The sequence below is a fragment of the Cetorhinus maximus genome, unplaced genomic scaffold (genome assembly GCF_964194155.1).
Source record: "Cetorhinus maximus unplaced genomic scaffold, sCetMax3.hap1.1 HAP1_SCAFFOLD_271, whole genome shotgun sequence".
Lineage (NCBI taxonomy): Eukaryota > Metazoa > Chordata > Chondrichthyes > Lamniformes > Cetorhinidae > Cetorhinus > Cetorhinus maximus.
Window position 1 is genome coordinate 151,274 of NW_027596231.1, and position 26,088 is coordinate 177,361.

General features: G+C 40.3%; 1 protein-coding gene across 1 annotated transcript in view; it reads right to left on the reverse strand.

The window, feature by feature from the left end:
* Nucleotides 1–26,088, reverse strand: part of LOC144673104 (uncharacterized) — a 158,975-nt gene that overhangs the window by 88,072 nt on the left and 44,815 nt on the right. Inside the window, exons 28-57 of the mRNA XM_078535093.1 lie at nt 24,439–24,521; nt 24,331–24,378; nt 23,636–23,695; nt 23,203–23,259; nt 21,929–22,270; nt 17,433–17,492; nt 17,135–17,191; nt 16,396–16,455; nt 15,673–15,729; nt 14,201–14,542; nt 13,911–13,973; nt 13,578–13,625; nt 12,945–13,004; nt 12,215–12,271; nt 10,743–11,084; nt 10,453–10,512; nt 10,108–10,164; nt 9,487–9,546; nt 8,757–8,813; nt 7,285–7,626; nt 6,995–7,054; nt 6,650–6,706; nt 6,029–6,088; nt 5,299–5,355; nt 3,827–4,168; nt 3,537–3,599; nt 3,192–3,248; nt 2,571–2,630; nt 1,841–1,897; nt 79–141 (exon numbers count right to left, since the gene is read on the reverse strand). Of these exons, the coding sequence (XP_078391219.1) occupies nt 79–141; nt 1,841–1,897; nt 2,571–2,630; nt 3,192–3,248; nt 3,537–3,599; nt 3,827–4,168; nt 5,299–5,355; nt 6,029–6,088; nt 6,650–6,706; nt 6,995–7,054; nt 7,285–7,626; nt 8,757–8,813; nt 9,487–9,546; nt 10,108–10,164; nt 10,453–10,512; nt 10,743–11,084; nt 12,215–12,271; nt 12,945–13,004; nt 13,578–13,625; nt 13,911–13,973; nt 14,201–14,542; nt 15,673–15,729; nt 16,396–16,455; nt 17,135–17,191; nt 17,433–17,492; nt 21,929–22,270; nt 23,203–23,259; nt 23,636–23,695; nt 24,331–24,378; nt 24,439–24,521 (3,188 nt within the window). The remainder of the gene's footprint in view (nt 1–78; nt 142–1,840; nt 1,898–2,570; nt 2,631–3,191; nt 3,249–3,536; nt 3,600–3,826; nt 4,169–5,298; nt 5,356–6,028; nt 6,089–6,649; nt 6,707–6,994; nt 7,055–7,284; nt 7,627–8,756; nt 8,814–9,486; nt 9,547–10,107; nt 10,165–10,452; nt 10,513–10,742; nt 11,085–12,214; nt 12,272–12,944; nt 13,005–13,577; nt 13,626–13,910; nt 13,974–14,200; nt 14,543–15,672; nt 15,730–16,395; nt 16,456–17,134; nt 17,192–17,432; nt 17,493–21,928; nt 22,271–23,202; nt 23,260–23,635; nt 23,696–24,330; nt 24,379–24,438; nt 24,522–26,088) is intronic.

A 26,088-nucleotide genomic window follows, 5' to 3' on the forward strand; every position in this document is an offset into this window, starting at 1 on the left:
CTTTGAAAGCTGCAAAAGGGAAAAGCATCCCAGTGTGAACAGACTTGCTGGTGAATAGTGAAAGGAGACATCGCTTACCTGCTGTAGTAGTTTTCTCAGTCACAGGTGTGGTAGTTGTTTCCTGTTTTGTTGTTGACACTGCTGACAAGAAAATAACTTTCAAAATCACCGAATTCCAATTCCAAATCCTACAGTATTGAGAATGTTACGACTGGGATACATTATTGATATTAAGACACAAATCTTGAGGAAATTGCTAAGTACAGCTACTCACTAGGTATCATGATTGCTTTATCTGCTTTATGTTATTAAACAAGTATGATTTAACATGAAGATATTATGAACTGCCAAATATCTTTCTCACTTACCCGAAGTGGAGGTTGCACTGGTGCTTGTTGTGCTCACTGGTGACACTGGCTCACAGCAAATGCGAACTTGGTAGTCAAAACAAAATCTTTTCTCCTCCATAGCACTTTTAGAGACCTCACAGTTGAGCCCTTTGTCTTTGTCGCATGTCACATTGTCTGGTGACTCGCTTATTGGTCTCTCAGGCTGATCAACAAATTGACACTGAATGTTAGTGATTACTTCAGAAGGGAAAGAACAGTATTCATTATCTTTGGGGTTAAGCAATTCAAAATCGCCTGGGCTGTCCTCAGAAGGTGTATGTTCATTAATCCAGGGTGTCCATTTGCCATGGCAGACGACCTCTGTAAGAGAAAAGGAGAAATGTAGGAGAAGATGAGACACTCAAAAATGGGGATCATAAATGTCAAAGCAGTAAGTCAGCATCTGAAAATGCTTCAAATGCATTATTTCGTGATAATGCTCTGAAACATTAATGATATCAACACCAGAGCAAAGGCAAATCTTTTCACAACGTTTGGCAATGATTCCAATAGAATTGAAAATTATTCAGCCTGCGAGCAGCTTGAAGTGGAAATTATACAGTTTCGTATCAGGGTGGAAAATCTTAATGAAAATGTGTGTGAGAATATTTAGCAACTAAAGGAGACAGATGTGGGGAGGAGTGTCCAAATTTGCAGTTAAAACTCTTAAAACATTCATTCTGTAATTCCTCCGATGGGGAAAAACTCTTCTGGGAGAACTAATCACAACAGCGTTTTTGTAATTGTGAAAATGCCATTGTCTGCAGATTGAGAATACTGAACTTTTCAAATAATCCCTTCCCAATGAAGTGGTTTTGGGTCTAAAGGACTGAACTGATGGACCTGCATGGCCTGTACGAATGTTGATCAAGGCGCAGTTGTAAGAGTAATTGAAATGAGAATTGGGATCCAGTATCACAAACCTGAGAAAAAGGTCATCCTCTCCCAAGACAACATGTTGAGAAGGAAGGTGACAATTACTCAAAACAAGCTCTGCTGGGCAGGAGATGTCATTTGTATCCCTGACACCAGACTCCAATAGCAACTACTCTACCTGGAACTAGGTCACAGCAGGAGACTCCCAGGAGGGCAGTGGAAACACTTCCGGGATGTCCTCAACGCTTACCCTTGAGTTCAGACCTCCCTCTCGATCCATGGGAGGCCCTGGCCTCTGACTGTCCAAAATGGAGACATTGCATTTGGGAAGACATCAAGAGATTCCTCGCAGAGACAAACTCGAGTCAGCGGAATGAGCACACACACCTCCAAACAAGTCATCTACACGACCCTCCAAACACCATCTGCTCTGCATGTGCCAGAACCTGCAGATCCTGCATTGGACTTAACTGCTATGGTAGAGTTCCTCAAACCGGAATGGAAGCAAGTTATCCTCGAACCCAAGGGATTGTCTAACAGGCAAGAGGGAGATATTGAAAGAAAGCATCACTTACCAGTTGTAGAACTGGCTCTAGACACTGTTGTTGTTACAGTTGATGGAGTTGTCACTTCTGAAGGAAAAGGAAAACATTGAAAACCGCTGCACTCTGACTGCAAATTCAGCAGCATTAATAGACTTCCAGCATTCGGTTATTTAATTGACAATAAGGCATAAAGAATGAGGAAAGTATTGACAACAGCGACTGACTACCTCAACAAACTTCAAGTACAAAAGACCAAATTAAACAGGAGAAAGACAAATCAATATTTGCATATTTGGTTCTGTTTCAAAAATATTCTTTAAAGTTACAGGTGAAAGAATAAAATGGAAGAATATGAACAATCTCAGCATTCTAAGCGGAACATCATTGATAAGATATGAATTTGAAACTACTGGACATTGAAAAAGATGCTGCCTATCACCATCAACGTGCAATGGACATTTTCCATATTATGTAAATTTCAGGCCGTTAGTTAAGAAAAGGTTCTGTAAACATTGGTGAGCAAGTTAATTCCATGAGAGAACGGTGCATACAGAAACATGGATAAAACATATTTCCTCATGTGCACATTCTGATCGAGCTTCGTCTGAACGTGTCAGTTATCACCCAGTTCACTCTGGAAGTTCTGGACTAAATATTGACAAGTGTGAAGTAATGGACTTCCACTGTCTGGAAGTTGTTGAAACAAGACGGCTCGTGTCACTGGTTTTGCTACTGTATATCGAAAGAAACTATCACTCACCCGGTGTGGAGCCGGGAGTGGAGCTGGTTGCAGTTGATATCACTCTTGTCGTGGTCACTTCTGAGGGACAAGAAACATAATCAAACCCACTGCAATACAACATAAAGGCTAATCGTGTTCCACTGTAAGATTTATTTTATTGGCTTTGCTGCAAACATGATGTGTAAAATAGTACATCTGGATTCCGATGTCTCCATATATTCAATCACTTCCACCCACATCAGGTCCACATGACTGAATGGACTGACATTGCCTAAAAGGTGAATTTGTGAACAGTGCACTGGTGTGAACACTCATGCACACAAGAGTTCCCCTCAGCCATGGCCCCTAATCTACCTTCTTTCGAGGAGTAAAAATATCATCCATTTCCCTTTGGAAAGTAAGGCCACAGTATCTACCCATGGTGAAGTGATGAACTTCTAGTGTGTGCTGAAAGAAGATCACCACTTTCACTCCAGTAAAAGCAAAATATTGTGAATGCTCGAAATCTGAGACTAAAGCAGAAAGTGCTGGAAATATTCAGCAGGTGCTGCCAGACCTGCTCAATTTTTCCAGCACTATCTTTTTATTTCACTTCTTTCCTGGTCTTGCTGCTGTTTATCAAAAGAAGCCTTTACTTACCCTGTCTGGAGCCAGTGGTGGACCCAGTTGTAGTTGGTGTCACTGTTGAAGTCAACCCTTCTGAGGAACAAGAAGAATAATGAAAGCCACTGCACCGCAATGTAAATACCATAGCTTTCCTATATATTGTGGGCATAAAACCAACACACTGATCTTGCTACAAAAGTGAAGTTAACAAAACTAAATGATGATTCAGATCTGAGTACATTTTCAACCATTTACATCCAAAAGGCAGCGTGTACAAGACTGAATGAATGGATGGAGATTCTTTGAAAGCTGCAAAAGGGAAAAGCATCCCAGTGTGAACAGACTTGCTGGTGAATAGTGAAAGGAGACATCGCTTACCTGCTGTAGTAGTTTTCTCAGTCACAGGTGTGGTAGTTGTTTCCTGTTTTGTTGTTGACACTGCTGACAAGAAAATAACTTTCAAAATCACCGAATTCCAATTCCAAATCCTACAGTATTGAGAATGTTACGACTGGGATACATTATTGATATTAAGGCACAAATCTTGAGGAAATTGCTAAGTACAGCTACTCACTAGGTATCATGATTGCTTTATCTGCTTTATGTTATTAAACAAGTATGATTTAACATGAAGATATTATGAACTGCCAAATATCTTTCTCACTTACCCGAAGTGGAGGTTGCACTGGTGCTTGTTGTGCTCACTGGTGACACTGGCTCACAGCAAATGCGAACTTGGTAGTCAAAACAAAATCTTTTCTCCTCCATAGCACTTTTAGAGACCTCACAGTTGAGCCCTTTGTCTTTGTCGCATGTCACATTGTCTGGTGACTCGCTTATTGGTCTCTCAGGCTGATCAACAAATTGACACTGAATGTTAGTGATTACTTCAGAAGGGAAAGAACAGTATTCATTATCTTTGGGGTTAAGCAATTCAAAATCGCCTGGGCTGTCCTCAGAAGGTGTATGTTCATTAATCCAGGGTGTCCATTTGCCATGGCAGACGACCTCTGTAAGAGAAAAGGAGAAATGTAGGAGAAGATGAGACACTCAAAAATGGGGAGCATAAATGTCAAAGCAGTAAGTCAGCATCTGAAAATGCTTCAAATGCATTATTTCGTGATAATGCTCTGAAACATTAATGATATCAACACCAGAGCAAAGGCAAATCTTTTCACAACGTTTGGCAATGATTCCAATAGAATTGAAAATTATTCAGCCTGCGAGCAGCTTGAAGTGGAAATTATACAGTTTAGTATCAGGGTGGAAAATCTTAATGAAAATGTGTGTGAGAATATTTAGCAACTAAAGGAGACAGATGTGGGGAGGAGTGTCCAAATTTGCAGTTAAAACTCTTAAAACATTCATTCTGTAATTCCTCCGATGGGGAAAAACTCTTCTGGGAGAACTAATCACAACAGCGTTTTTGTAATTGTGAAAATGCCATTGTCTGCGGATTGAGAATACTGAACTTTTCAAATAATCCCTTCCCAATGAAGTGGTTTTGGGTCTAAAGGACTGAACTGATGGACCTGCATGGCCTGTACGAATGTTGATCAAGGCGCAGTTGTAAGAGTAATTGAAATGAGAATTGGGATCCAGTATCACAAACCTGAGAAAAAGGTCATCCTCTCCCAAGACAACATGTTGAGAAGGAAGGTGACAATTACTCAAAACAAACTCTGCTGGGCAGGAGATGTCATTTGTATCCCTGACACCAGACTCCAATAGCAACTACTCTACCTGGAACTAGGTCACAGCAGGAGACTCCCAGGAGGGCAGTGGAAACACTTCCGGGATGTCCTCAACGCTTACCCTTGAGTTCAGACCTCCCTCTCGATCCATGGGAGGCCCTGGCCTCTGACTGTCCAAAATGGAGACATTGCATTTGGGAAGACATCAAGAGATTCCTCGCAGAGACAAACTCGAGTCAGCGGAATGAGCACACACACCTCCAAACAAGTCATCTACACGACCCTCCAAACACCATCTGCTCTGCATGTGCCAGAACCTGCAGATCCTGCATTGGACTTAACTGCTATGGTAGAGTTCCTCAAACCGGAATGGAAGCAAGTTATCCTCGAACCCAAGGGATTGTCTAACAGGCAAGAGGGAGATATTGAAAGAAATCATCACTTACCAGTTGTAGAACTGGCTCTAGACACTGTTGTTGTTACAGTTGATGGAGTTGTCACTTCTGAAGGAAAAGGAAAACATTGAAAACCGCTGCACTCTGACTGCAAATTCAGCAGCATTAATAGACTTCCAGCATTCGGTTATTTAATTGACAATAAGGCATAAAGAATGAGGAAAGTATTGACAACAGCGACTGACTACCTCAACAAACTTCAAGTACAAAAGACCAAATTAAACAGGAGAAAGACAAATCAATATTTGCATATTTGGTTCTGTTTCAAAAATATTCTTTAAAGTTACAGGTGAAAGAATAAAATGGAAGAATATGAACAATCTCAGCATTCTAAGCGGAACATCATTGATAAGATATGAATTTGAAACTACTGGACATTGAAAAAGATGCTGCCTATCACCATCAACGTGCAATGGACATTTTCCATATTATGTAAATTTCAGGCCGTTAGTTAAGAAAAGGTTCTGTAAACATTGGTGAGCAAGTTAATTCCATGAGAGAACGGTGCATACAGAAACATGGATAAAACATATTTCCTCATGTGCACATTCTGATCGAGCTTCGTCTGAACGTGTCAGTTATCACCCAGTTCACTCTGGAAGTTCTGGACTAAATATTGACAAGTGTGAAGTAATGGACTTCCACTGTCTGGAAGTTGTTGAAACAAGACGGCTCGTGTCACTGGTTTTGCTACTGTATATCGAAAGAAACTATCACTCACCCGGTGTGGAGCCGGGAGTGGAGCTGGTTGCAGTTGATATCACTCTTGTCGTGGTCACTTCTGAGGGACAAGAAACATAATCAAACCCACTGCAATACAACATAAAGGCTAATCGTGTTCCACTGTAAGATTTATTTTATTGGCTTTGCTGCAAACATGATGTGTAAAATAGTACATCTGGATTCCGATGTCTCCATATATTCAATCACTTCCACCCACATCAGGTCCACATGACTGAATGGACTGACATTGCCTAAAAGGTGAATTTGTGAACAGTGCACTGGTGTGAACACTCATGCACACAAGAGTTCCCCTCAGCCATGGCCCCTAATCTACCTTCTTTCGAGGAGTAAAAATATCATCCATTTCCCTTTGGAAAGTAAGGCCACAGTATCTACCCATGGTGAAGTGATGAACTTCTAGTGTGTGCTGAAAGAAGATCACCACTTTCACTCCAGTAAAAGCAAAATATTGTGAATGCTCGAAATCTGAGACTAAAGCAGAAAGTGCTGGAAATATTCAGCAGGTGCTGCCAGACCTGCTCAATTTTTCCAGCACTATCTTTTTATTTCACTTCTTTCCTGGTCTTGCTGCTGTTTATCAAAAGAAGCCTTTACTTACCCTGTCTGGAGCCAGTGGTGGACCCAGTTGTAGTTGGTGTCACTGTTGAAGTCAACCCTTCTGAGGAACAAGAAGAATAATGAAAGCCACTGCACCGCAATGTAAATACCATAGCTTTCCTATATATTGTGGGCATAAAACCAACACACTGATCTTGCTACAAAAGTGAAGTTAACAAAACTAAATGATGATTCAGATCTGAGTACATTTTCAACCATTTACATCCAAAAGGCAGCGTGTACAAGACTGAATGAATGGATGGAGATTCTTTGAAAGCTGCAAAAGGGAAAAGCATCCCAGTGTGAACAGACTTGCTGGTGAATAGTGAAAGGAGACATCGCTTACCTGCTGTAGTAGTTTTCTCAGTCACAGGTGTGGTAGTTGTTTCCTGTTTTGTTGTTGACACTGCTGACAAGAAAATAACTTTCAAAATCACCGAATTCCAATTCCAAATCCTACAGTATTGAGAATGTTACGACTGGGATACATTATTGATATTAAGGCACAAATCTTGAGGAAATTGCTAAGTACAGCTACTCACTAGGTATCATGATTGCTTTATCTGCTTTATGTTATTAAACAAGTATGATTTAACATGAAGATATTATGAACTGCCAAATATCTTTCTCACTTACCCGAAGTGGAGGTTGCACTGGTGCTTGTTGTGCTCACTGGTGACACTGGCTCACAGCAAATGCGAACTTGGTAGTCAAAACAAAATCTTTTCTCCTCCATAGCACTTTTAGAGACCTCACAGTTGAGCCCTTTGTCTTTGTCGCATGTCACATTGTCTGGTGACTCGCTTATTGGTCTCTCAGGCTGATCAACAAATTGACACTGAATGTTAGTGATTACTTCAGAAGGGAAAGAACAGTATTCATTATCTTTGGGGTTAAGCAATTCAAAATCGCCTGGGCTGTCCTCAGAAGGTGTATGTTCATTAATCCAGGGTGTCCATTTGCCATGGCAGACGACCTCTGTAAGAGAAAAGGAGAAATGTAGGAGAAGATGAGACACTCAAAAATGGGGATCATAAATGTCAAAGCAGTAAGTCAGCATCTGAAAATGCTTCAAATGCATTATTTCGTGATAATGCTCTGAAACATTAATGATATCAACACCAGAGCAAAGGCAAATCTTTTCACAACGTTTGGCAATGATTCCAATAGAATTGAAAATTATTCAGCCTGCGAGCAGCTTGAAGTGGAAATTATACAGTTTAGTATCAGGGTGGAAAATCTTAATGAAAATGTGTGTGAGAATATTTAGCAACTAAAGGAGACAGATGTGGGGAGGAGTGTCCAAATTTGCAGTTAAAACTCTTAAAACATTCATTCTGTAATTCCTCCGATGGGGAAAAACTCTTCTGGGAGAACTAATCACAACAGCGTTTTTGTAATTGTGAAAATGCCATTGTCTGCAGATTGAGAATACTGAACTTTTCAAATAATCCCTTCCCAATGAAGTGGTTTTGGGTCTAAAGGACTGAACTGATGGACCTGCATGGCCTGTACGAATGTTGATCAAGGCGCAGTTGTAAGAGTAATTGAAATGAGAATTGGGATCCAGTATCACAAACCTGAGAAAAAGGTCATCCTCTCCCAAGACAACATGTTGAGAAGGAAGGTGACAATTACTCAAAACAAGCTCTGCTGGGCAGGAGATGTCATTTGTATCCCTGACACCAGACTCCAATAGCAACTACTCTACCTGGAACTAGGTCACAGCAGGAGACTCCCAGGAGGGCAGTGAAAACACTTCCGGGATGTCCTCAACGCTTACCCTTGAGTTCAGACCTCCCTCTCGATCCATGGGAGGCCCTGGCCTCTGACTGTCCAAAATGGTGACATTGCATTTGGGAAGACATCAAGAGATTCCTCGCAGAGACAAACTCGAGTCAGCGGAATGAGCACACACACCTCCAAACAAGTCATCTACACGACCCTCCAAACACCATCTGCTCTGCATGTGCCAGAACCTGCAGATCCTGCATTGGACTTAACTGCTATGGTAGAGTTCCTCAAACCGGAATGGAAGCAAGTTATCCTCGAACCCAAGGGATTGTCTAACAGGCAAGAGGGAGATATTGAAAGAAATCATCACTTACCAGTTGTAGAACTGGCTCTAGACACTGTTGTTGTTACAGTTGATGGAGTTGTCACTTCTGAAGGAAAAGGAAAACATTGAAAACCGCTGCACTCTGACTGCAAATTCAGCAGCATTAATAGACTTCCAGCATTCGGTTATTTAATTGACAATAAGGCATAAAGAATGAGGAAAGTATTGACAACAGCGACTGACTACCTCAACAAACTTCAAGTACAAAAGACCAAATTAAACAGGAGAAAGACAAATCAATATTTGCATATTTGGTTCTGTTTCAAAAATATTCTTTAAAGTTACAGGTGAAAGAATAAAATGGAAGAATATGAACAATCTCAGCATTCTAAGCGGAACATCATTGACAAGATATGAATTTGAAACTACTGGACATTGAAAAAGATGCTGCCTATCACCATCAACGTGCAATGGACATTTTCCATATTATGTAAATTTCAGGCCGTTAGTTAAGAAAAGGTTCTGTAAACATTGGTGAGCAAGTTAATTCCATGAGAGAACGGTGCATACAGAAACATGGATAAAACATATTTCCTCATGTGCACATTCTGATCGAGCTTCGTCTGAACGTGTCAGTTATCACCCAGTTCACTCTGGAAGTTCTGGACTAAATATTGACAAGTGTGAAGTAATGGACTTCCACTGTCTGGAAGTTGTTGAAACAAGACGGCTCGTGTCACTGGTTTTGCTACTGTATATCGAAAGAAACTATCACTCACCCGGTGTGGAGCCGGGAGTGGAGCTGGTTGCAGTTGATATCACTCTTGTCGTGGTCACTTCTGAGGGACAAGAAACATAATCAAACCCACTGCAATACAACATAAAGGCTAATCGTGTTCCACTGTAAGATTTATTTTATTGGCTTTGCTGCAAACATGATGTGTAAAATAGTACATCTGGATTCCGATGTCTCCATATATTCAATCACTTCCACCCACATCAGGTCCACATGACTGAATGGACTGACATTGCCTAAAAGGTGAATTTGTGAACAGTGCACTGGTGTGAACACTCATGCACACAAGAGTTCCCCTCAGCCATGGCCCCTAATCTACCTTCTTTCGAGGAGTAAAAATATCATCCATTTCCCTTTGGAAAGTAAGGCCACAGTATCTACCCATGGTGAAGTGATGAACTTCTAGTGTGTGCCTGAAGAAGATCACCACTTTCACTCGAGTAAAAGCAAAATATTGTGAATGCTCGAAATCTGAGACTAAAGCAGAAAGTGCTGGAAATATTCAGCAGGTGCTGCCAGACCTGCTCAATTTTTCCAGCACTATCTTTTTATTTCACTTCTTTCCTGGTCTTGCTGCTGTTTATCAAAAGAAGCCTTTACTTACCCTGTCTGGAGCCAGTGGTGGACCCAGTTGTAGTTGGTGTCACTGTTGAAGTCAACCCTTCTGAGGAACAAGAAGAATAATGAAAGCCACTGCACCGCAATGTAAATACCATAGCTTTCCTATATATTGTGGGCATAAAACCAACACACTGATCTTGCTACAAAAGTGAAGTTAACAAAACTAAATGATGATTCAGATCTGAGTACATTTTCAACCATTTACATCCAAAAGGCAGCGTGTACAAGACTGAATGAATGGATGGAGATTCTTTGAAAGCTGCAAAAGGGAAAAGCATCCCAGTGTGAACAGACTTGCTGGTGAATAGTGAAAGGAGACATCGCTTACCTGCTGTAGTAGTTTTCTCAGTCACAGGTGTGGTAGTTGTTTCCTGTTTTGTTGTTGACACTGCTGACAAGAAAATAACTTTCAAAATCACCGAATTCCAATTCCAAATCCTACAGTATTGAGAATGTTACGACTGGGATACATTATTGATATTAAGGCACAAATCTTGAGGAAATTGCTAAGTACAGCTACTCACTAGGTATCATGATTGCTTTATCTGCTTTATGTTATTAAACAAGTATGATTTAACATGAAGATATTATGAACTGCCAAATATCTTTCTCACTTACCCGAAGTGGAGGTTGCACTGGTGCTTGTTGTGCTCACTGGTGACACTGGCTCACAGCAAATGCGAACTTGGTAGTCAAAACAAAATCTTTTCTCCTCCATAGCACTTTTAGAGACCTCACAGTTGAGCCCTTTGTCTTTGTCGCATGTCACATTGTCTGGTGACTCGCTTATTGGTCTCTCAGGCTGATCAACAAATTGACACTGAATGTTAGTGATTACTTCAGAAGGGAAAGAACAGTATTCATTATCTTTGGGGTTAAGCAATTCAAAATCGCCTGGGCTGTCCTCAGAAGGTGTATGTTCATTAATCCAGGGTGTCCATTTGCCATGGCAGACGACCTCTGTAAGAGAAAAGGAGAAATGTAGGAGAAGATGAGACACTCAAAAATGGGGATCATAAATGTCAAAGCAGTAAGTCAGCATCTGAAAATGCTTCAAATGCATTATTTCGTGATAATGCTCTGAAACATTAATGATATCAACACCAGAGCAAAGGCAAATCTTTTCACAACGTTTGGCAATGATTCCAATAGAATTGAAAATTATTCAGCCTGCGAGCAGCTTGAAGTGGAAATTATACAGTTTAGTATCAGGGTGGAAAATCTTAATGAAAATGTGTGTGAGAATATTTAGCAACTAAAGGAGACAGATGTGGGGAGGAGTGTCCAAATTTGCAGTTAAAACTCTTAAAACATTCATTCTGTAATTCCTCCGATGGGGAAAAACTCTTCTGGGAGAACTAATCACAACAGCGTTTTTGTAATTGTGAAAATGCCATTGTCTGCAGATTGAGAATACTGAACTTTTCAAATAATCCCTTCCCAATGAAGTGGTTTTGGGTCTAAAGGACTGAACTGATGGACCTGCATGGCCTGTACGAATGTTGATCAAGGCGCAGTTGTAAGAGTAATTGAAATGAGAATTGGGATCCAGTATCACAAACCTGAGAAAAAGGTCATCCTCTCCCAAGACAACATGTTGAGAAGGAAGGTGACAATTACTCAAAACAAGCTCTGCTGGGCAGGAGATGTCATTTGTATCCCTGACACCAGACTCCAATAGCAACTACTCTACCTGGAACTAGGTCACAGCAGGAGACTCCCAGGAGGGCAGTGAAAACACTTCCGGGATGTCCTCAACGCTTACCCTTGAGTTCAGACCTCCCTCTCGATCCATGGGAGGCCCTGGCCTCTGACTGTCCAAAATGGTGACATTGCATTTGGGAAGACATCAAGAGATTCCTCGCAGAGACAAACTCGAGTCAGCGGAATGAGCACACACACCTCCAAACAAGTCATCTACACGACCCTCCAAACACCATCTGCTCTGCATGTGCCAGAACCTGCAGATCCTGCATTGGACTTAACTGCTATGGTAGAGTTCCTCAAACCGGAATGGAAGCAAGTTATCCTCGAACCCAAGGGATTGTCTAACAGGCAAGAGGGAGATATTGAAAGAAATCATCACTTACCAGTTGTAGAACTGGCTCTAGACACTGTTGTTGTTACAGTTGATGGAGTTGTCACTTCTGAAGGAAAAGGAAAACATTGAAAACCGCTGCACTCTGACTGCAAATTCAGCAGCATTAATAGACTTCCAGCATTCGGTTATTTAATTGACAATAAGGCATAAAGAATGAGGAAAGTATTGACAACAGCGACTGACTACCTCAACAAACTTCAAGTACAAAAGACCAAATTAAACAGGAGAAAGACAAATCAATATTTGCATATTTGGTTCTGTTTCAAAAATATTCTTTAAAGTTACAGGTGAAAGAATAAAATGGAAGAATATGAACAATCTCAGCATTCTAAGCGGAACATCATTGACAAGATATGAATTTGAAACTACTGGACATTGAAAAAGATGCTGCCTATCACCATCAACGTGCAATGGACATTTTCCATATTATGTAAATTTCAGGCCGTTAGTTAAGAAAAGGTTCTGTAAACATTGGTGAGCAAGTTAATTCCATGAGAGAACGGTGCATACAGAAACATGGATAAAACATATTTCCTCATGTGCACATTCTGATCGAGCTTCGTCTGAACGTGTCAGTTATCACCCAGTTCACTCTGGAAGTTCTGGACTAAATATTGACAAGTGTGAAGTAATGGACTTCCACTGTCTGGAAGTTGTTGAAACAAGACGGCTCGTGTCACTGGTTTTGCTACTGTATATCGAAAGAAACTATCACTCACCCGGTGTGGAGCCGGGAGTGGAGCTGGTTGCAGTTGATATCACTCTTGTCGTGGTCACTTCTGAGGGACAAGAAACATAATCAAACCCACTGCAATACAACATAAAGGCTAATCGTGTTCCACTGTAAGATTTATTTTATTGGCTTTGCTGCAAACATGATGTGTAAAATAGTACATCTGGATTCCGATGTCTCCATATATTCAATCACTTCCACCCACATCAGGTCCACATGACTGAATGGACTGACATTGCCTAAAAGGTGAATTTGTGAACAGTGCACTGGTGTGAACACTCATGCACACAAGAGTTCCCCTCAGCCATGGCCCCTAATCTACCTTCTTTCGAGGAGTAAAAATATCATCCATTTCCCTTTGGAAAGTAAGGCCACAGTATCTACCCATGGTGAAGTGATGAACTTCTAGTGTGTGCCTGAAGAAGATCACCACTTTCACTCGAGTAAAAGCAAAATATTGTGAATGCTCGAAATCTGAGACTAAAGCAGAAAGTGCTGGAAATATTCAGCAGGTGCTGCCAGACCTGCTCAATTTTTCCAGCACTATCTTTTTATTTCACTTCTTTCCTGGTCTTGCTGCTGTTTATCAAAAGAAGCCTTTACTTACCCTGTCTGGAGCCAGTGGTGGACCCAGTTGTAGTTGGTGTCACTGTTGAAGTCAACCCTTCTGAGGAACAAGAAGAATAATGAAAGCCACTGCACCGCAATGTAAATACCATAGCTTTCCTATATATTGTGGGCATAAAACCAACACACTGATCTTGCTACAAAAGTGAAGTTAACAAAACTAAATGATGATTCAGATCTGAGTACATTTTCAACCATTTACATCCAAAAGGCAGCGTGTACAAGACTGAATGAATGGATGGAGATTCTTTGAAAGCTGCAAAAGGGAAAAGCATCCCAGTGTGAACAGACTTGCTGGTGAATAGTGAAAGGAGACATCGCTTACCTGCTGTAGTAGTTTTCTCAGTCACAGGTGTGGTAGTTGTTTCCTGTTTTGTTGTTGACACTGCTGACAAGAAAATAACTTTCAAAATCACCGAATTCCAATTCCAAATCCTACAGTATTGAGAATGTTACGACTGGGATACATTATTGATATTAAGGCACAAATCTTGAGGAAATTGCTAAGTACAGCTACTCACTAGGTATCATGATTGCTTTATCTGCTTTATGTTATTAAACAAGTATGATTTAACATGAAGATATTATGAACTGCCAAATATCTTTCTCACTTACCCGAAGTGGAGGTTGCACTGGTGCTTGTTGTGCTCACTGGTGACACTGGCTCACAGCAAATGCGAACTTGGTAGTCAAAACAAAATCTTTTCTCCTCCATAGCACTTTTAGAGACCTCACAGTTGAGCCCTTTGTCTTTGTCGCATGTCACATTGTCTGGTGACTCGCTTATTGGTCTCTCAGGCTGATCAACAAATTGACACTGAATGTTAGTGATTACTTCAGAAGGGAAAGAACAGTATTCATTATCTTTGGGGTTAAGCAATTCAAAATCGCCTGGGCTGTCCTCAGAAGGTGTATGTTCATTAATCCAGGGTGTCCATTTGCCATGGCAGACGACCTCTGTAAGAGAAAAGGAGAAATGTAGGAGAAGATGAGACACTCAAAAATGGGGATCATAAATGTCAAAGCAGTAAGTCAGCATCTGAAAATGCTTCAAATGCATTATTTCGTGATAATGCTCTGAAACATTAATGATATCAACACCAGAGCAAAGGCAAATCTTTTCACAACGTTTGGCAATGATTCCAATAGAATTGAAAATTATTCAGCCTGCGAGCAGCTTGAAGTGGAAATTATACAGTTTAGTATCAGGGTGGAAAATCTTAATGAAAATGTGTGTGAGAATATTTAGCAACTAAAGGAGACAGATGTGGGGAGGAGTGTCCAAATTTGCAGTTAAAACTCTTAAAACATTCATTCTGTAATTCCTCCGATGGGGAAAAACTCTTCTGGGAGAACTAATCACAACAGCGTTTTTGTAATTGTGAAAATGCCATTGTCTGCAGATTGAGAATACTGAACTTTTCAAATAATCCCTTCCCAAGGAATTGGTTTTGGGTCTAAAGAACTGAACTGATGGACCTGCATGAACTGTATGAAGGTTGATCAAGGCGCAGTTGTAAGAGTAATTGAAATGAGAATTGGGATCCAGCATCACAAACCTGAGAAAAAGGTCATCCTCTCCCAAGACAACATGTTCAGCAGGAAGGTGACAATTACTCAAAACAAGCTCTGCTGGGCAGGAGATGTCATTTGTATCCCTGACACCAGACTCCAATAGCAACTACTCTACCTGGAACTAGGTCACAGCAGGAGACTCCCAGGAGGGCAGTGGAAACTCTTCCGGGATGTCCTCAAAGCTTACCCTTGAGTTCAGACCTCCCTGTCGATCCATGGGAGGCCCTGGCCTCTGACTGACCAAAATGGAGACGTTGCATTTGGGAAGACATCAAGAGATTTGTCGCAGAGACAAACTCGAGTCAGCGGAATGAGCACACACACCTCCAAACAAGTCATCTACACGACCCTCCAAACACCATCTGCTCTGCATGTGCCAGAACCTGCAGATCCTGCATTGGACTTAACTGCTATGATAGAATTCCTCAAACCGGAATGGAAGCAAGTTATCCTCGAACCCAAGGGATTGTCTAACAGGCAAGAGGGAGATATTGAAAGAAAGCATCACTTACCAGTTGTCGAACTGGCTCTAGACACTGTTGTTGTCACGGTTGATGGAGTTGTCACTTCTGAAGGAAAAGGAAAACATTGAAAACCGCTGCACTCTGACTGCAAATTCAGTAGCATTAATAGACTTCCAGCATTCGGTTATTTAATTGACAATAAGGCATAAAGAATGAGGAAAGTATTGACAACAGCGACTGACTACCTCAACTAACTTCACGTACAAGGGACCAAACTTAAACAGGAGAAAGACAAATCAATATTTGCATATTTGATTTTCTTTCAAAATTTTCTTTTTAGTTACAGGGCGAGGGAAGAAAATGGAAGGATATCAACAATCCTGCCATGCTATGTTTCATAAGATATGTTATTGAAACTACTGGATTTTGAAAAAGATGCTGCACATAACCATCAATGTGTTTAATGCACATTTTCCAGATTATTTGAATGAGGGGCCACTATTTAACAAAAGCTCCGTAAACATTGGTAAGCAATTAGATTCTATGAGAGAACGTTGCATGTAGAAAGATGTATAAAACATTTTTCCTCATGTGCACATTCTGATGAAGCTTCGTCTGAACGTGTCAGTTATCACCCAGTTCACTCTGGAAGTTCTGGACTAAATATCGACAAGTGTGAAGTAATGGACTTCCACTGTCTGGAAGTTGTTGAAACAAGACGGCTCGTGTCACTGGTTTTGCTACTGTATATCGAAAGAAGCCATCACTCACCAGGTGTGGAGCCGGGAGTGAGCCTGGTTGGAGTTGATTTCACTGTTGTCGTGGTCACTTCTGAAGAGCAAGAAGAACAATCAAAACCATTGAAGTTCAATTTCAAATCCCACAGTATTCAAGTTCCACCAGGAGGTTATCATATTAATACTAGTGTACAAAATATGAGGAAAAGGTTTTTTTCTAAACCACAGCAATAATAAAAATGAGCTTGTTTCTCTTTCTTTCCATTAAACAAAATATCAGCAAAAGCATGGGAAAGACAACATTTGCATAATCAGTTGTGTTTCAAAAGAACTATTTCAAACTTCTGGACAAAAGAAGAAAAGGGAAATATATTAATAATACAATGTCAAGAGGATCATCCTTTGACAAGATTTGATAATGATTCTCTAGGAAATGTAAATTGTGTACAGTATCCTCATCGACCAGTGCATACTTTACATTTCATTAAATGTCAGTGGATTATTTCTAAAATGTTCAGTAAATGTTGGGAAGCAAGTTGAGCCTAAGAGGAACAGAGGCGTACATAGACATGGACACAACATTTCTCTTCAATGCTCACACTCTGATTGAGGATCATTCAAGCAGTTGATTTTCAACCAGTTTCCTCTTGAAGGAATGGGCTAAATTGCTACAGGGAATGAAATAATGTCCTCCCACTGCCTGGGAGTTGTTGAAGCAAGATGGCTTTTGTTTCTGGTTTTGTTACTCTATATCAATAGGAGCCATCACTCACCTTGTGTGGAGCCAGTAGTGGATCCAGTTGTAGTTGCCTTCACTGTTGTAGTGACCCCTTCTGAAGGACCAGAACAATAATCTGAACTAGAACCTGAATAATTAATTATTCCTATGGAGTTTTATCATTGGTTTTACTTCAAATGTTACATTCACAAAATTGTCTGAAGGGCGATTGTCTTTAAATTTTCCACAATTTTTGCTCACTAGACTGGACTGGATTGGCATTGTCTGAAAGGTGAATTTGAGAAAAGTGTGAGCAGACTTGCTGGTAAATATTGAAAGAAAACTTCACTTACCTATTGTAGTAGTTTTCCCACTAACAGAAGTGGTGGTTGTTGCTCTTGGTGTAGTTGTCTCTGCTGAACAAAAGTGAAACATTCATGATCAATAGAGAAAACTCCAAATTTTGCAGAATGAAGATAGTTTTACCATTAGGTTATATTATTATTTCTAGAGAATAACGAATGGTGAAACATTACTTTTAACTACCACAGTAGTCATAGAGTCATAGAGTTATACAGCACAGGAGCAGGCCCTTCGGCCCATCCTGTCCATGCTGGCCATCAAGCACCTTTTCCATAATAACTAGATTCCTTTTCTTCACACATTGACAAGTAAAACAAAAACTAACATAAACACTCTTTCAAGTTTCAATCAGAAATATTTCAATCATTTCCCTTTGAAAAGAAAGGGCCCATTATCGAGAAGTGGTGAAATAATGGGCTTCTTGTCTGTGGGAGTTGTTGAAACTGGTTGACTTATTTATTTCTCTTGCTACCACTGAACAAAGCCATCGCTCACCTGGTGTGGGACCAGTAGACCACAAGAACATAAGACATAGGAGCAGAAGTAGTACATTCAGCCCATCGAGTCTGCTCCGCCATTCAATGAGATCATGGCTGATCTGATAGTCCTCAATTCCATTTTCCTGCCTTTCCCCTGTAACCCCTGATTCCCTTACTGATTAAAAATCTGTCTCAGCCTTGAATATACTTAACAACCCAGCCTCTATAGCCCTCTGCAGTAAATAATTCCACAGGCTCACTCCCCTCTGAGAGAATAAATTCCTCCTCATCTCTGTCATAAATGGGCAACCCCTAATCTGAGATTATGCCCTCTGGTGCTAGACTCTCCCACAAGGGGAAACAACCTCTCAGCATCTACCCTGTCAAGCCCTCTAGGATAGGTTTCAATAAGGTCGCCTCTCATTCTTCTAAACGCCAATGAGTACAGGCCGAACCTACTCAACCTCTCCTCATAAGAAAATCCCTCCATACCCGCAATCAACCTCGTGAAACTTCTTGGACTGCCTCCAATGCCAGTCTATCTTTCCTTAGATAAGGGGATCAAAATTGTTCACAGTATTCTAGGTGTGGTTTAACTAGTGCCTTGTATAGCTTTAGCAAGGCTTCCTTATTTTTAAGCTCCATTCCCTTTGAAATAAATGTCAACATTCCATTTGCCTTCCCTATTACCTGCTGAACTTGTATGTTAGTTTTTGGGATTCATGCACGAGGATCCCCAAATCCCTCTGTGCTGTAGCTTTCTGAAGTCTTTCTTCATTTAAATAATATTCAGCTCTTCTACTTTTCCTGCCAAAATTCATAACCTGACATTTTCCCACATTATATTCCATCTGCCAAGGTTTTGCCCACTCACTTAACCTGTCTATATACCTCTGTAGGCTCTTTGTGTCATCCTCATCACTCACCTTCCCACATATTTTTGTCTCATCCGCAAACTCGGCGATAGTATATTCACTTCCCTCATCTAAGTCATTAACATATCTTGTAAATACTTGCGGCCCCAGCACTGATCCCTGTGGCACTCCACTAGTTACAGGCTGCCATCCTGAAAATGCCCTGCTTATCTCAACTGTCTGTCTTCAATTAGTTAGCAAGTCCTCTAACCATGCTATTATACTACCCTCAACACCATGGGCTCTTATCTTATTAAGTAGCCTTATGTGCGGTACCTTATCGATCGCCTTTTGGAAATCCAAACATATTACATCTACTGGTTCCCCTTTAACTATCCTGCTTGTTACCTCCTCAAAGAATTCTAATAAATTTGTCAGGCATGATTTCTTCTTCATGAAGCCTTGCTGACTCTACTCGATTATATTATGCATTTATAAATGCTCTACTATTACATCCTTTATAATAGACTCTAACATTCTCCCAATTATGAATATTAAGCTAACTGGCCTAGAGTTACCTGTTTTTGTCTCCCTCCCTTTTTCAATAAGAGCTTTACATTTGCAGTTTCCCAGTCTTCTGGGGCGTTTTCAGAATGTAAAGATTCTTGGAAGGTTACTACCAGTACATCCACTATTTGTGTAGCTACGTCCTTTAATATCCTTAAATGTAACCCTTCAGGTCCAGGGGACTTATCGGCCTTTAGACCCTTTAGTTTCCCTAGTAATTTTTCTCTAGTGATAGTTATTCTATTCATTCCCTCCTCCCGTTTTGCCCTTGATTATTTAGTATTTTTGAAATGCTATTAGTGTCTTCTACCGTGAAGACTGATGCAAAGTATTTATTCAACTCCTCTGCCATTTCCTGGTTCCCCATTATTATTTCTTCAGCCTCATTCTCTAAGGGGCCTGTTTTCACTTTGGCCTCTCTCTTCATTTTTATACATTAAAAAAAACTCTTATTGTCTGTTCTTTATATTACTTGCTAGTTTTCCTTCAAAGTTTATTTTCTCCATTTTTTTTTCATCTTTTGTTAGTTTGAAAAGTTCCTTAATCTTCTGGCTTAGCACTAATCTTTGCCACATTGTTTGATTTTCCTTTCAATTTGATACTATCCTTAACTTCCTTGGTTAACCATGGTTGCTTTATCCCCTTCCTAGAATCCTTCTTTTTCACTGGGATATATCTTTGTTGTAAGTCTGTGTAGTGGATCTGGTTGTGGTTGGTTTCACTGTGCTAGTAATCCCTTTTGAAGAACGATGAATAGAATGTTAGAACACTACAATAGAACCTAAATACCTATTTATTCCCGCTATTAGACTCTTCTAATGTGTTTTTCTTCCCAAACCTGATGTTGAAAAATCTATCTGCAGATTCAGAAGCTTTTAAATTTTTAAACTAAATAAAATTAAGTGCCTACAAGATTGCACAAAATATACTGGCATTGGCTGAAAGTGGAATTTGGCAAAAGGGTCCAGTGTATACTTTTATGAAGAATTTTAACAATCACATCATGACAAAGGAAGCATCCTTTGACAAGATATGTTACTGAATCTACTGCAATTGATAAAAAAAATCCAGGGGATCAGAATCAACTTGCAATGCAGATTTTCCATTTCATTAAAATGTCAGGGTGCTTTTTAAAGATAAAGTTCAGTAAAAGTTGGTGATCAATTGATACTAGGAGAGATTGATGTATATACAAAAATAGTTACAACATTTCTCCTCCTGTGCAGACTCTTATTGAGCTTCATTCAGGTAGTTCAGTTGACAACCAATTCACTCTGGCAGATATAGGCTAAATATCTGGAAGATGTTGAAACAAGACAGCTGGCGTATGCTCCTGTATATCAAAAGGAGCCATCACTCAGAGGATGGGAGCCGGTAGTGGACCTGGTTGTAGTTGGATTCACTGCTGTAGTGATTACTTCTGGAGTACAACAAACATAGGCCAGAATTTTATGCTGGAGGGATTTTGCACTCCTGACAAAGTCAATGGAGCTTTGAACGGCTTGCCCCGTTTTATGCCCCCACATCATCACCCCGACCGAAATGGGGCAGTAAAATTATGCCCATATTCAAACCCATAGCATAAACATAAAGGCACTGTAAGATTTATTTTATTGGCTTTGTTGCAAATATGATGTTTAAAATCTACATCTGGATTCAGATGTCTACAAATATTCAATCACTTCCACCCACATAAGGTCCACATGATTGAATGGACTGACATGGCCTAAAAGGTGAATTTGAGATTGGCGCACTGGTGTGAAAGATGCTGCGCACTTCAGTTCCCCTCAGCCATGGCCCCTGATCTACCTTCATTCATGGAATAAAAATTTCATCCATTTCCCTTTGGAAAGTAAGGCCACAGTATCTACCCATGGTGAAGTGATGAACTTCTAGTGTGTGCTGAAAGAAGATCAACTCTTTCACTTGAGTAAAAGCAAAATATTGTGGATCTGGAAACCTGAGACAAAATCAGAAAGTGCTGGAAACACCCAGCAGGTGTTGCCGGGCCTGCTCAATTTTTCCAGCACTAACTTTTTATTTCACTTCTTTCCTGGTCTTGCTGCTGTTTATCAAAAGAGGCCGTTATTTACCCAGTCTGGAGCCAATAGTGGACCCAGTTTTAGTTGGTTTCACTATTGTAGTCAACCCTTCTGAGGAACAAGAAGAATAATGAAAGCCACTGCACCACAATGTAAATACCATAGCTTTCCTATATATTGTGGGCATAAAACCAACACACTGATCTTGTTACAAAAGTGAAGTTTACAAAACTGAATGATGATTCAGATCTGAGTAAATTTTCAACTATTTACATCGAAAAGAAAGCGTGTACAAGACTGAATGAATGGATGGAGATTTCTTGAAAGTTGCAAATGAGAAAAGCATCCCAGTGTGAACGAAATCCTACAGTATTGAGAATTTTACAACTGAGATACATTATTGATATTAAGGCACAAATATTGGGGAAATTGGTAAGTACAGCTACTCACTAGGTATTATGATTTCTTTATCTGCTTTATGTTATTAAGCAAGTTTGATTTAACCTGAATATATTATTAACTTGTAAATAAGTTTCTCACTTACCCGAAGTGGAGGTTGTACTGGTGCTCGTTGTGCTCACTGGTGACACTGGCTCACAGCAAATGCGAACTTGGTAGTCAAAACAAAATCTTTTCTCTTCGAAAGCACTTTTAGAGACTACACAGGTGAGCCCTTTGTCTTTGTCGCATGTCACATTGTCTGGTGACTCGCTTATTGGTCTCTCAGGCTGATCAACAAATCGACACTGAATGTTAGTGATTACTTCAGTAGGGAAGGAACAGTATTCATTATCTTTGGGATCAAGCAATTCAAAATCGCCTGGGCTGTCCTCAGAAGGTGTATGTTCATTAATCCAGGGTGACCATTTGCCATGGCAGACGAGCTCTGTAAGAGAAAAGGAGAAATGTAGGAGAACATATGAGACACTCATGAACTAACCAATGGGGACCATAAATGTGACAGCAGCAAGTCAGCATTTGAGAATGCTTCAAATGAATTTTTTCATGATATCGCTCTGAAACATTAATAATATAAAGAGCTCTGTAAGCAAGGGCCAATCTTTTCACAATATTTGGCAATGATTGTAATAGAATTGAAAAGTATTCAGCCTGCGAGCAGCTTGAAGTGGAAATTATACAGTTTAGTAACAGAGTGGAAAATCGTAATGAAAACGTGTGTGAGAATAAGTAGCAACTAAAGGAGACAAATGTGTGAAGAAGTCAGCAAATTCACAGTTAAAACTGTTGAAACATCAATTATTTTATTCTTCCGATGGGAAAAACTCCTCCGGGAGAACTTGTCACAACAGCGTTTTTCTAATTGCGAAGTGACCCCTTCTGAGGAACAGGAGAAATAATGAAATCCCCTTCACCACAATGTAAATACCATAGCTTTCCTATAGAGTTTGACCATAAAACTATCACATTGATCTTGCTACAAAAGTGATGTTTACAATGTAAGTGATGTAGTTGATGATTCAGATTTAAGTAAATTTTCAACCATTTATATCGAAAAGGCAGCGTGTACAAGACTGAATGAATGGATGGAGATTTCTTGAAAGCTGCAAAAGGGAAAAGCATCTCAATGTGAACAGACTTGCTGGTGAATATTGAAAGGAGACATCACTTACCTGCTGTAGTAGTTTTCTCAGTCACAGGTGTGGTAGTTCTTTCCTGTGTTGTTGTTGACACTGCTGACAAGAAAATAACATTCAAAACCACCTAATTCCAATTCAAAAGCCTGGAAGCAAGACATCCTCGAACCCACGGGACTGTATAACAGGGGAGAGGAAGATATTGAAAGAAAGCATCACTTACCAGCTGTAGAGCTGGCTGTAGACACAGTTGTTGGTACTGTTGATGTAGATGTCACTTCTGCAAGAAAAGGAAAACATTGAAAACCGCTGTACTCTGACTGCAAATCCAGCAGTATTAATAGAGTTCCAGCATTCGGTTATTTAATTGACAATAAGGCATAAAGAATGAGCAAACTATTTCACCACCACATAAGCCCCATAATTTTCCAATATAGTTTGCCCATAAAACAACTGGAGTGATGTTGATGCAAAAGTAATGCATACAAAATTAATTGCAGATTCAGATTTTCGTAAATTTTCAAGCACTTCCATCCAAATAGATGCCTGTGGAAGACGGAATAAATGGACTGGCATTGCCTGAAAGCTGTATTAGAGCAAAACAATGAACTGATGTGACAGGCCAGTGATGAATATTGAACAAAGACATCACTTACTGGTTGTTGTAGTTCTCTCAATAGCAGTTGAGGTGGTTGTTCCTTTTGGTGCAGTTGTCACTTTTGAACAGAAAGAAAAGAAACTGAACTCCAATTTCAAATTCTGCAGTATTAAAAACCTCAACAGCTGGCTCTTTCTTGATATTAATGTACAAAGAACGAGGAGAAATATTTTTACCACAGCAATAACTGGATGAAGAATTTTCTCGTGTGTCAATTAACAAAAGCAAACATCAATATGAAAGTGACAAGACAACATTTTATCATTGATTACATTTCAAAGGAACGATTTCAAAGTACAGGACAAATGAAGAAATCAGCACATGCTTAGTTTTGTTTCTTTACACTTGAAGGAAAGTCAAATATGTCGAGCTTGTTATTGCTGGTTAAAAAAAATGAATAAAAGTTGTTAAGCAAATAGCGACCACGGGGCTCAATTTTGACTCTGTATATATGAATGGGTTTTGAGTGAGTTGAAATTAGGTGTTAAAGAGAGGTAGTGGTATACAGAAACATGGACACTGCAGGAACAGACTCTGATCTAGCTTCTTTCAAGTAGTTAACCTATCAACCAGTTACGTCTGTAAATATCTACAAGGGTTAAAGCAGTGGAGTTTCACTGTGTGGAAGTTGTTAGAATATGATAACTTGAGCCACTAATCTTGCTATTGCATTTCAAAACAGCCATCACTGACCTGGTGTGAACTTGGTTGTAGTCAGCGTTATTGTTGTAGTGACCCCTTCTGAAAAACAAGAAAAACAATCAAACAACTACACTACAATCTCAACATCTGATTGTTTACCTCTCATTGTATCTTCTGTTAGCATTGAAGTCATTTTATCTTTAAGCACTCCAACTATTCCTCCCCCTTTCTCGATCTTTCCCCTAGACGTTATAACATGATATATTTCGTTTCCAGTCCTTACCATCTTGCATCCTAAATTTTCTATATTCCAACAATGACTACAGCCAATGAAATACTTTTTGAAGTGTAAAGTGCTTTGAGATGGCCAGTGATCATGAAAGGAGTTATATAAATGCCAGTATTTATTTTCTGTCTTTTTACATTTCATTCAAATGTCAGGGCATTATTTCAAAAATGTTCAGTAGAAGTTGGGAAGTGAACAAGTTCTAAGAGAACACAAGTATAGATATACCATTCGTCCTCTGGCGCACACTCTGATCTAGTTTCATTCAAATAATTACATTTCAACCTATTCACTCTGGAAGTTATGGCCTAAATATATAAATGTGTAAAGTAATGGATTTTATTATCTGGGAGCTTTTGAAACAAAGTGACTGACTGTTCTCAATGGTCCTCTACAGTATCTTGAAAGAAACCATCACTCACCTGGTGTGGAGCCAGTAGTGGGCCTAGTTGTGGTTGTCTCCTTGATACCTTCTCGGGCAGAAGAAAGATAGTTAAAACTACTAGGCTAGAAGCTAAATTCCTGCACTGTTTCTGTAGAGTTACACCATAAGACTAGTTGGTCCTGCTGCAAATGCCATGTTGAAAAGACGATTTGCAGATTCTGATTCCTTTAAGTTTTCAACCATTCTCGCTGGTTGGAATGGGCATATGGTTCACAATTGTTATCTACTGGGCTGGTATTGTCTGGGGCCAAAATTCAATAAATGGCACTTGTACCAAGGGTCTTGCTTACGTACATGGAACATAGACATCAGCCAGCAATTGTAGAACTGGCAGTAGACCCGGTTGTGTAATAGATCTGGAAGCTGTTGCCTTTTCTTTGTCAACTCTGTTTATGCAAGACATTTGTCATTGCTGCAAGTTCTTGAAGTCCCGTAGCCAGTGAAAGAGAAGGTGAATTTTTATTTGGCCAAATTAAAATGATAAATGGAAGAAGTTATGTGCAGGAGAAAATGCTCCGGAATGGCTTTGAGGTGTTCAGATGCAACAATGGAGATGCAATTGGCGTAATGTCAGGTGAGCCTGGAGCTTTCACCAACAGAAAGGGGTTCCACACAATGAATGTTCAGATCGTATGTGACCACAGGACACGGATTCTCCAAGTTTGTGCCCGTTACCCTGGGAGCTCACACGATGCTTACATCTTGCAGCACACACAGGTACCAAAGTTGTTCATGGCTCCTGCACGAGTCGATGGATGGCTCCTGGGTGACACAGGCTACCCCGTGAAGAGGTGGCTGATGACCCCACTCCATTACCCAAAAACTGAGGCTGAGGAGAGATACAACAGGAGTCATGCCTCCACAAGGGCGGTGGTAGAGAGGATCATCGGGCATGAAGATGCGCTTCAGGTGACTGGATCGGTCAAGGGGGAGCATTGCAGTATTCGCCAGAGCATGTCTCCCTCATAGTCGTTGCATGCTGCGCCCTGCACAACCTGGCTTTGGCAAGGTGGGACCTAGTGGAGGCTGAGGAAAGTGATGGCTCAGAGGAAAAGCCTGGGGAGGCGCGGGGAGAGGA